Genomic DNA, 12046 nt, shown 5'->3' on the forward strand with positions numbered 1-12046 from the left:
AGGTATTAGGTATATTGGGAGTTTATTTTTTTTTAATATAATATTTATACCTATTTTTTCCACTAGGGGTTTAGGACAGCTACTTTACATTATAATATGCATTTGCTCTACTTTATTTCTACAAGCCTGTATAACGCTAGGACAAGAAAGAGACATATAGCAGGTTCATGTATTTCCATGTTGGCAAATTAAATCTCATATAGGAAATGAATCTATCAACAATACCCTCGGGCTAATGTTACAGAGAACATACTTTTCATGGTATGAGACTTCTTTGACATATATATAAATATATATATATATATATATATATACACACACACACACACACACACACATACATACATATATATATACACACTTAGATACAAATTTCATTAAGAACTAAATTTAATGTTACATGGAATGAATGAGAATTATCAAACCGTATAAACCATCTTTGGATTAATTCAGAAGCTGATGCTGGATCCCATTAGGGAATTAATACTGCTTATGTGAGGTGTGATCATCATCATATGGCTATGTAAGAGAACATCCTTATGTTTTAGAGATACATACTGAAATAGGAGTGAAAGTCATGATGTCTCTAGATTTACTTTACTTTAAAATACTTTAGCCAAAAAATTGACTGAAGTATATCTCCAAACTGTTAATATTTATATGATAGGTATGTGGGTGTTAATGACATTTTCTCTACTTTTTTGTTTTGAGAATTTTTATTATAAAATTTAAACTCATGATAAGTCAAAGAAGGAAAATTTTGTACTTTTAAACATAACATTTGTTTTTGTCTTTAAAGGAACCCATTCAGACTTCTGGATATATCTGTAACTTTGAGGATTTAGAAATTAAATCTGTTCTTTTGGATGAGATATTAAAGGTACTTCTTATTAAAAAACAGTTATATTTCTGTTGTTGGCTTGACTGGAATTCGTTTTTGTCCTGGGCAGTATGGGGTGCTGGTTAGGAGTGTGGGTTGCAGAGTTCCAGCCTGCTCTGTCACTCACACAACCTTTAGACAGCTTCCTTCATCTTTTAAAGTTTCATTTTCCTTTCCTGCTTGTGAACCTGCTTTTATCTCTATAAAATGTGGGTAGTAATAGGACCTTTCTTGTTATTTTGTAAGATAATGAGTAGAAAGCAGTTAGTGAAGTGCTAGGACCAAGAGCTCAGAAAGGGTAGTTAGTTGTCATTATTTTATGTTAATAACAGAGAACACTGAAGAAATATTTGATAATTTTCTTTATAGTCTTTTTCTTGTTCTAGAATATTTGAGTAACTTTTTATTTGGAGGTCCACCTTCCTTCCATTTTTATTTTCAGGTTTTATAAAGTAATCTTTCTAAATTCCAGATAATTTTTGAACTTCTACTTTGACCTTCATTGAACAGTCTTTGAGAATTTTTTACTCTGAGAATATATTGCAAGTTTACTTTCATCTTATTCAAAGTGTTTATTTTCCTATGTACTATGTATGTTTTTTGGAATTGGGATAGTAGATTTTAAATTTCCAGAAATGTTCCATTTTATAACATGTTTTCATATTTTAGTTTGATAATGTAAATTGCAACTCTTTTATTGTGATCCAGTCTTTTCTGTATATGATGACCACACAAAAGCAGCAGGAATGGCCCGCACCCCAAATTTTGTTTGCATGTCAAGAGTATTAATACCACAGGCATACCAAAAGGGTGTAAAAAGGTCTTAGCTACATAGTGAGGTTTTTCAGGGAGAAAGGACAGCTTTCCTAAGCTGGTTCAAAATTGATTTGTGAGCAAGGAAAGGAGACAGGCTAGGGTTTTTTGGGTAATTAGAGGGTGGGGCTAGAGTGAGGGTTCCCATAAGTAGGTAGAGATATGTGTGGTTTGAAACTCCTTTGGCACCAAAGGATGGAACACTTAACACTTTCTTATCACCTTGTCCAGATGTGAGGCAGAAGGGGAAGGAGTTGGGGTGAGGCTTAAAAGCTCTCAGCAATCAAACATCAAAAAGGAAGGTCTGAAATTCTGTTGTAATCTAGATATTTTAACGATTGCATGTTAAATTGCTTCAGTTGTGTCCGCCTCTTTGTGACCCTTTGGACTGTAATCTACCAGGCTCCTCTGTTCGTGGGCTTCTCTAGGCAAGAATACTGGAGTGGGTTGCCATGCCCTCCTCCGGGGGATCTTCCCGGTTTAGGGATTGAACCTGTGTCTCTTAGGTCTCCTGCATTGGCAAACTGTAACCAATATGTGGAAAGATAGATTTGATATGATAGATGAAATAAACATGAATAATTTTATAAAAGTGGCATCATTGTACAATCTACTTTTTTAGTGTTCAATTTAATTTAAACAATGGCGACAGTGAATCTGAAGAAATTGTAGAACTTCAGATAATTTTTTTTTTCCACCACAAATGTTGCCATTTTTCTGGGTTAAGAAAGAAAACTGAAAAACTAAAGAAACTAGTGAAATTAAAAAACTACTGCTTTTAAACTGCATCTTAATGTTTGATATTATTGATTGTACACTCTAAAAGATGATGCTCTTACATTTTCTCCCTCTTTCTCACCTTTCTTCATTAGTTATATTATTATTTTTACTTTGTCAAGATTTAGAATGTTTACATTTTGTTTTCTAACCCTATGTTTCCAGTTGTTTAGTCTTATATTTGTTTAAATGAAAGCTACTAATCAGCCTTTTTCTGTATTTTCTCTGTGCATGAGTTCTTAATTTTGATTAATTTTTTAGTTGGCTGGATTTCATCATTACAGCATTTTTCAAGAAAGGCTCATAGTTGCTGATTGCCTTGGATTCTGGAATGCTTAAAAATGATTATATTGACACTTATGAAGAATTTTTAAAACACGTATTTAAACTGGTTCAATTCAGTTCAGTTCAGTCTGTGAACTTTAAAACTCTTGATACACTGGGCACAGTTTGTGTATATCTTGTACTAGGCTGAAGAATCACTGCAGGACTATTGGCTGGTTTACTGGTAGGGGTTGTTAAACTGAGGGAAACCAGCTTCTTGGTGACAATTTGGTTCTCTGCCTGACTTACCACATGCAAAGCCATAAAGAAAAGAATATTGTCATATCATAGTTCCCTCTGAGGCCTTGTTGACCCAGGAAATATTTATCTGAACTGTGGATTCCTTCAAGCATACAGTTTTAAGAAATAACATGAGTGTGGTACACCTAAAAATAATAGAATGTTATATGCCAATTATATGTCAGTAAGATAGGAAAAAGAAATAACATGAGAAATTTCTTGGAGGAAGAAGTGCAGAAGAAAAAGGAAGGGAATTAACAGCTTTTTATGAGGTATTTATTTGTTGTTACAACTGTACCTGATAGATATTTAGATCAGGAAGGTTCTTGGTAGATAAAATTATTTACCTAAAATTCATCGGTTCATGGATTCAGCAAATATTGTTTGGGAACAAGTAAAGACAGTTCCTGGCCTCCAGCAGAGAAGCTGGGGAGATGGACAAGAAGTTCAGCAACTAGAAGAGGATTATGGAGAAGGCAATGGCACCCCACTCCAGTACTCTTGCCTGGAAAATCCCATGGATGGAGGAGCCTGGTGGGCTGCGGTCCATGGGGTCGCGAAGAGTCGGACACGACTGAGCGACTTCGCTTTCACTTTTCACTTTCATGCATTGGAGAAGTAAATGGCAACCCACTCCAGTGTTCTTGCCTAGGGAATCCCAGGATGGCGGGGCCTGGTGGGCTGCCGTCTTTGGGGTCGCACAGAGTCGGACATGACTGAAGTGACTTAGCAGCAGTAGCAGCAGAAGAGGATTAAAGGTGCTGTGGTTCAGTCAGCAGGTATATTTCTTCAAAGGTCTGAAACAAGTGTGTGTCAGGTTAGTTCTGAGACTGAATAAGGTGAATAACACAGCTGGGCATTGTGCTCAGTGTTCGATATGGTATTATCTCATTTAATCCTCACAATACTAGAAGGTAAATTTGATTACCATCCCATTTTTTTAGATGAAGAATTTGAGGCCTGGAGAAATCAGCTGGCTTGCCAGTGATACCCAGTTAGCAGTAGGCACAAGCATGATTTGACTCCAGGCTCTCTAGCTTCAAAGTTGGTGTGTGTAACTGTAGTGCTGGATTATGGGTATTTTCCAGAAAATTCAAAAGACCCACACATGGGAATTTCTTTTCTTCCCAGTTTTGCTCATAATATGATACAGTTGTTTGTTTGCCTTTTTTTTTTTTTTTTAGACTGTTAGAAAGAAATACATACTCTAAAGGCAACTATTTGGATTTCTCTCTTTTCATCTTTACTTTTAGAATCCAGAATATCCAAACAAGGATTATATCATTAACTTTGAGATCAGGTCCCTGCGAGATAGTCGAGCATTGATCGAGAAGGTTGGAATAGAGGATGCATCTCAGTTCATCGAGGATAATCCACACCCCCGACTTTGGTATTTAAAAATAAATAAATGAAACCTCATAAAGTATCAAGTGTAAAATCTCAGCCGTTGTCCACTACTCTGATACTAGATTCCTGGTGGGAATAACTTTCATTCTTGCTCTTCTTTTTAAAATACAGAAATTTAGAGGTGGAAATAGTCAACATAATATTAGGACTTCCCTGGTGGTCCAGTGGTTAAGACTCTGCACTTCCACTTCAAGGGCCATGGGTTTGATTCTTGGTCAGGGAAGTTCTGCGTGCAGCCCAGTGCAGCAAAAAAAAAAAAAGAAAAAGTTTATAAATTTGTTAAAATAATCACTTCCCACTGTGTTTCACTAGAAGCAATAGGTGTAGTAATTGAGTTCTGATTCAAGACTGGTTTATCTATAGTTCACCATAGGCTTTTACTGTTCTCTTTTTACTATAGGCGTCTGCTAGCTGAAGCAGCTCTTCAGAAACTGGATTTGCACACTGCAGAGCAAGCGTTTGTGCGTTGCAAAGATTACCAGGGCATTAAGTTTGTGAAGCGCCTGGGCAACCTGCAGAGCGAGCCCATGAAGCAGGCAGAGGTGGCTGCCTACTTCGGCCGGTTTGAGGAGGCAGAAAGGATGTATCTGGATATGGACAGAAGGTACGTGCTGGAGGTGCAGGTTTCTGGACTGCTCCCAGAATCCGCATTTTTTTTTTTAAACAAATGAGGATTGTAAAATAGACTAAATATATCACACCATTTCTTTTAAAAAAATAACTTCAGTTTGGATTCCAACCCAGACATTCAACATGACCTTAATTTATGCTTTATAATTCAGGGGCAGCTTTCTTCTCTGTCTTTACATAATGTTAATGACTGGCCATAGGAGATTTTTTTCATTTGGTAGGGGAAAAAACCCGTGTAACTACAGAGACTAGGGGCTTTATCATTTATTGTACCACTCGTTATTTAGGTTCTCTGTTTTGGTTTAGGTCATTATTTAATTTTCTGTTGTCAAGGAGCATGAAATGAAATTCCAAGGTATTTAGGGATTGGGTTTTATTCTTTATATATCATTTTTCTTTATATAAACTACTATATGAACTTCATTTCAGCTGTGAACATTATATCTAGTTTTTATTATTTGTACTTTCAGGAGATTGCTAATAATACAACTTAAGCTTTGAAAAGAAATATTAAACCAAACATGTAAACATGAAATAAGCTTGATCATGTCTAAGAAACTGATGAAATGATTATTACTGAAGGGATTATTTTGCCCAAGTAAATTGAAAGCCTAGGAGAATAAGAGGCAGAAAAGTGTTTCTTTTTTCCTGTTGCAGGTTCTCCCCATTGCCTCTTTCCTGGTCAGGCTAAATTTCTAAAATGTTTAGAGAGTTACCTTATCTGTCTCTTCATTGCTGTGTATTCTCTGTATCGGAGAATTGAACCTAGCACATAACAGGCACTTGCTAAATGCTTGTTGAATGAATGAATATCTTTTTTTTTTTTGTAGAGATCTGGCTATTAGCCTGCGGCTGAAGTTGGGAGATTGGTTTAGAGTACTCCAGCTCCTGAAAACTGGATCAGGTGACGCGGATGACAGTCTCCTTGAGCAAGCCCACAATGCCATCGGAGACTACTTTGCTGATCGACAGAAGAGGTAGGTCACCTATCTGGACCCCCCATCCATTCATTCTGCACTTGAAATTGTAGCTGCCTGTGTAGAGTACTTCCCTGTGAAATAATGCCAGGGAAATGAAGACCATCCTTCAGGTCGCAGAATTCACATAGCCCTAGTTACCATGGAGGAGCAAGGGATCCTTCCAGTTGTCAGGTGAGCATTGTAAGACTTTGGAATTTCAAAACTCAGAAGACGTATGCTTTAGCACTAGGTAGCTTTCTACTGTTTGTTTGCTTGTTTTGTTATAGTAGCTTATTTTCAGAAATCATTGGCTTTTATTCTGAAACTATCATTTTGATCAGTATGCTTACTTATATATGTCAATGTTTGAAAATACAACTGTGTCAGAGTAAAGCAGTATTTCTTAAGAATGTTCAAAGAATATTGTAACTAAAATATGCTATGCAGTTTTTTTTTGGTTTTTCAATTTATGTGCTTCAAAGATATTTTATAACTAAAGATGATGATTAGAATAATATTATACTAGTGCTGCCATTCTAATGAAAGAACTTTTTTGGTGAAAGTGCTTATTTATCAGGAGAGTCACATTAGTTTAAAAGGTTTTCTTTTCTTTCTGTAGGTTGAATGCTATACAATATTATGTACAAGGCCGGAACCAGGAACGCTTAGCTGAATGTTATTATATGTTAGAAGATTATGTGGGATTGGAGAATCTTGCCAGTTCACTTCCAGAAAACCACAAGTTGCTTCCAGTAGGATATTATACATTTCAGTTTTGGGAGTTGTTAGGTTACTTTATAAAGCTTTTCTATTATAGTGAGGAAATGTACTTTGTCATATGGAAAATTAAAAATTATAACTTCACAGTTTCTAAGGCGTGAAATGATCCTTTAGTTATTAAAACAATTTTCAGTATTACAGAATGCTTCAAAATGGAGAAGGAAAAAATCAATCATATTCCTACTATTTTAACATGATTACAGTCTTGTGTGGGGCATGTCAGTTTCATAACATTGCTTTAAAAATTAGCTGAACACATGAAATATTTACAGATGAAATATGTTGTCAGAGATTATCTTCGGAGTGATTTGAGGTGGGTGTGAGGAGTAGTACGTGTGTATGTATGTTTGAAATTTACTATAAGAAAAGTTTAAAAAGATAGCTAGACTTTAGTAGATTATATTAACAACAAAGAATGTAACATTTAAAAAAAGAGTGAAACTAAAGGCAGAGTTCTCTGTAACTTTGTTCTAAATTTTCTTCTTTGGGCTCTTTAAATTAATTGTTGCATACACGTCAGTCATGTCCAACTCTGCGACCCCATAGACAGCAGCCTACCAGGCTCTGTCGTCCCTGGGATTCTCTAGGCAAGAACGCTGGAGTGGGTTGCCATTTCCTTCTCCAATGCATGAAAGTGAAAAGTGAAAGTGAAGTCACTCAGTCATGTCCGACTCTTCATGACCCCATGGACTGCAGTCCACCAGGCTCCTCCGTCCATGGGATTTTCCAGGCTAGAGTACTAGAGTGGGTTGCCATTGCCTTCTCCGGCATAATTAATGGGGAGAGAAAAACTCTGACCATTTAGATATTAAGAAAGAAAAAAAAAATCCAGATAGTCTGAAAATTGGCATATAGCCCAATGGGCATAATCATTTTTGTTCTGGTTCCCCTCTTCCATTTTTGGCCTAGTTTCCTGAACAGATGAATAGCCAACTTGTCTGGAACGTTGCTTAATAGAGGTATTTGAGAGCCCTGTGAGTGTGAGATTTCCCGTAAGCCTCTAGTTAATGATTAACACTGAGTATCACATCAATCCTTTAAAGGTATTTTTTACCTACTAGCTTGGGGTTTGTTTTGGGGCTTGGCATTTCTGTTAAGTAGCTACTGAAGTGAAAGAAGACAAGAGTTCGGTATCTTTAGAACCTGGTTGAAAATCAGATCTGTGCTGTGAGCCAGTGAAGCACAGATATTATAAAAGGTGATGCCTTAGCATCCTTTCTAGTTTGTACCGTCTGCCTCTATGTCCGGTTAAAAGAAATATTACTGTGCTGTTTGCTGTACAGTCACTAAGTTGTGTTGTACTCTTCGCGACCCCATGGACTGCAGCCCTCCAGGCTCCTCTGTCCATGGGATTTCCCAGGCAAGAATACTGGAGTGGGTTGTCATTTTCTTCTCCAGGGGATCTTTCTGAGCAGATGCCTTAGTATCCTTTTTGGTTTGTAGCCTCTGCCCCTATGTCCATTTAAAAGAAAAATTACTGTTGCTACCAGTAATTGTAATATTCTTATGGAGTTTTATAAGTTGAAATGTAAGTGATTTCCTTGTTCTGTGAAATCTGATGGTAATGTTTTGTCCACAGGAAATAGCACAGATGTTTGTGAGAGTTGGAATGTGTGAACAAGCAGTGTCTGCATTTTTGAAATGTAATCAGCCTAAGGCAGCAGTGGATACCTGTGTACATCTCAACCAAGTAAGGAGCTGAAAGTCACCAGAGTGATGTTGTAAAGACTGTTGCCAGGACAAGGGTTGGAAAGCTTGAGACAGGTTTTGTGAAAGGAGCCAGATATTTGTTTACTTGGTTGAGGACTGAGAAAATGTCAGAATTTGCATTTACCTCTTGAAGTGCTACCATTAAGGGTAACCCCCTCATAACTAACTCAGTATGGGAACCTGAAAAAACCCTGTGCTTTTAGTCTGGCAAGTTTTGTCTGGAAGTCATTTCACAATTTTCTGCATTTTATTAGGGTTGTGTTTTGTTTCCAAAGAAGGACCAGTTAATGGTCATTGCAAGAGGAAGGAATTGAGTTACTTTATCAATATTTATTTTGGCAAATATATTTTCTTTTCCTTATAGTAAACATATATTTGATATTCTTAAGAGCTGGAATTTAACTAAAATGAAAATGCAGAATTGTTGGAATTGTTCACTATCAATGTATTCTTCTAAGCATTTTCTTAAAGTATTTTATAAAGCTCCATTTGCTTTATAAGAATAAATGTTAAATCTGATAGGATATTTTCTTAACTGAAATTCCATATTTTTTTACTATAAACAAATGTATCTTTTTCTTGCTCATAGTTTGTGCAAAATTAGAATATAAGATTAATATGACTATAAACTTTGATGCTTTTTTTCAGATGTGCTCCTTAAGCACATCAATCTTAGATCATTTGATTATTTTGCATGTTTAACTTCTAAAATTTATAATTCCTCTGATTTAAAAAAATTTATATACCAGTTTTAAATTTTGATATAGTGTTATTTATTATTATAAATTTAAAGCTTTATTGTATGTATTTCTAGACGTATCGGACTGTAAATGCTTGGGTAATTGTATGTTGTATATATTTTCCCCAAGTGGAACAAAGCTGTTGAATTGGCTAAAAGTCATAATATGAAAGAAATTGGTTCCCTGTTAGCAAGGTATGCATCTCATTTATTGGAAAAGAATAAAATTCTTGATGCCATAGAACTCTATCGGAAAGCCAATTACTTTTATGATGCTGCCAAGCTGATGTTTAAGGTAATGTAATAATCTTGGTGAGTATTTGATTTGTTTAGTTACCAATGTTTTCTTATATACTAAAGAATAAATTTTCCATTCTTTGGAAGCAGATATTTGTTATAGCAAAATCCCTCTCATTTTGTTACTATCATAGTTTAACTATGTGTTATCTTAGTAGTATTACCTTTTACTAAAAAGGCTGTTTATTAATTTTAGCACCTTACTGATTCCTAAACAACTGTATATTTACTTAATACTGAAGTTAACAATTAGAGAATTTTCGCTACTATAAAGTACAAGTTTCCGTAACTGGAAATTAAATCCCGTTGATAATAAATTTTCAAGTCCTTTTATTTTTTTTTTAATTTAATTTTATTTTTAAACTTTAAAATATTGTATTAGTTTTGCCAAATATCGAAATGAATCCGCCACAGGTATACATGTGTTCCCCATCCTGAACCCTCCTCCCTCTTCCCTCCCCATACCATCCCTCTGGGTCGTCCCAGTGCACCAGCCCCAAGCATCAAGTCCTTTTAAATGTGCAAGTTTTAAAGATGTTACACTTTTCATAGTAGGCATTTGGAGGGAACATGACTAGTATGGAACTAACGTAAGCAAATTTTACATTCTGTTCTATTCTTTTACCATTTGATTTAATGACAAAGGAAAGATTTCCTTCTGAATCATTTAAACAGATTTAAATTCCTGGAGATGTACCATGGTAAAGCCATCTTATCTCTAGGTACTTGAAAATTATTAAAAAAAAATCCATTATATAAAATACTACCCTTTCAATGAAAGCTTTCTTCACTCTGACTTAATTATTTATCAGCATCTGTTATTTTCTAAAATTGTTTTGCAGTCTAATTCCAATGGCTAAATACTAAGGAAATAACTAATTACTTATCAGTACTAAGGAAAAGAAAATGTGTTTTAAAATATTTGTCATAAACGGATAGTACTTATATTCCACCCTACTGACTTTCCTCCTCTTTTTAGAGAATCAGATTTCAGAAATGAGAACATTTGTACAAGCATAGATTAAGAAATATGTTCCCCCAACTCTTTAAATATTTAAAGATTGCAGATGAAGAGGCAAAGAAAAGAACTAAACCTTTACGTGTGAAGAAGCTCTATGTACTGTCAGCTTTACTTATAGAGCAGTACCACGAGCAAATGAAGAATGCCCAGCGAGGCAAAGTTAAAGGAAAGAGCTCAGAGGTAAGGTGCAACATTAAGCAATGTTAAGTCATGTGAAGTATTTAAGGGAAAAAAACCCAAAATGATAAAATTTCTCTTTATGGATAGACCATTTAATGTACTTGTTTGTTTGCATTTATTTTCTTAAACGATATGAGGAAAAAGAATAAATGATTTGGAATTAGTACTCACATTTAGACATCTCAACTTGGAAATATTGAAAATGATTTTTTTTACTAATCTGTAATCTTTGTTTAATTCCTTTCTTGGTAAATCCTTTCTAATCAGTGAGTTTTAAAAGCTTCCCTAGAAATATGTGTATTTTTTAAATTGTAAATGAACGTTGTATTAACATAAAGTTTAATCAATTCTGTTTAAAAATTTGATCATTTCTTGGGGAAGAGAATCCTTTCACAATATATCCGTATATAAAATCATGACAATCTACACTTTAAATATCTTACAATTTGATTTGTTGATTATACGTCAGTAAAACTGAAGAAAAAATTTGATCATGTCAGTTTAACAAAGTATGAATTATAATAGAGAATTCTGTGGCAGCAGTTCTGTAATAATGAAATATGCTAATTTATTCATTTATTATTATTTATTTTGGCCGTGCTGGGTCTGCATTGTGGTGCAGTGCACAGGCTCAGTAGTTAGGGTTCGTGGGCTTAGTTGCGGTATGCGAGATCTTAGTTCCTCTACCAGGGAGCAAACCTGGGCGCCCTGTATTGAGGGCACGGACTCTTTTCCCCTGGACCACCAGGGAAGTCCCCTTCCCTAGATTTTTTAATGTATAACAGTTTCAGAAATCATCTCTGTTGGAAGGACTGTTGTTAGATTTGTGCTGACAGCAGATGCGGGTCTGCTTTATTTGTAGGCCACCTCTGCTTTGGCTGGTTTGCTGGAAGAAGAAGTTCTGTCGACAAGCAGTCGTTTCACTGATAATGCTTGGAGAGGGGCTGAGGCTTACCACTTCTTCATACTGGCACAAAGACAGCTCTACGAGGGCTATGTTGACACTGCACTGAAGACAGGTGGGTGTATTAACTCATATATGCAACATGTCTAAGAAGTCATAAATTGAAGACGAAGGGCAAACTCCTTCAAGTTACTCTTATATTAACTTCAATAACACTTTTTTCTTTTTTGGCCATGCCCTGCAGCCTGTGAAGATAGGATATGGTAATGAAAATAAATTATCTGAGCTGATAACTTAGAGACTCAGTTTCACTTCCTTTTTTCTCAAAGTTCTATTTTTTCAATAAGACAGACTGAGAAGCGATAATCTGTTCAAAGAGACACAA

The 12046-nt window shown here is 35.5% G+C and overlaps 1 protein-coding gene across 3 annotated transcripts in view; it reads left to right on the forward strand.

Annotated features, from left to right (window-relative positions):
- The window catches only part of WDR35 (WD repeat domain 35), a 51562-nt gene that overhangs the window by 37298 nt on the left and 2218 nt on the right, over positions 1 to 12046 (forward strand). For all 3 annotated transcript variants that reach the window (XM_006049157.3, XM_006049158.3, XM_044926218.1), the window contains 9 exons: positions 800 to 880; positions 4288 to 4424; positions 4842 to 5045; positions 5902 to 6048; positions 6650 to 6782; positions 8390 to 8500; positions 9390 to 9554; positions 10617 to 10757; positions 11620 to 11776. In XM_006049157.3, coding sequence (XP_006049219.3) covers positions 800 to 880; positions 4288 to 4424; positions 4842 to 5045; positions 5902 to 6048; positions 6650 to 6782; positions 8390 to 8500; positions 9390 to 9554; positions 10617 to 10757; positions 11620 to 11776 — 1276 coding nt within the window. The remainder of the gene's footprint in view (positions 1 to 799; positions 881 to 4287; positions 4425 to 4841; positions 5046 to 5901; positions 6049 to 6649; positions 6783 to 8389; positions 8501 to 9389; positions 9555 to 10616; positions 10758 to 11619; positions 11777 to 12046) is intronic.

The sequence above is a fragment of the Bubalus bubalis genome, chromosome 12 (genome assembly GCF_019923935.1).
Source record: "Bubalus bubalis isolate 160015118507 breed Murrah chromosome 12, NDDB_SH_1, whole genome shotgun sequence".
NCBI classification, from domain to species: Eukaryota; Metazoa; Chordata; class Mammalia; order Artiodactyla; family Bovidae; genus Bubalus; species Bubalus bubalis.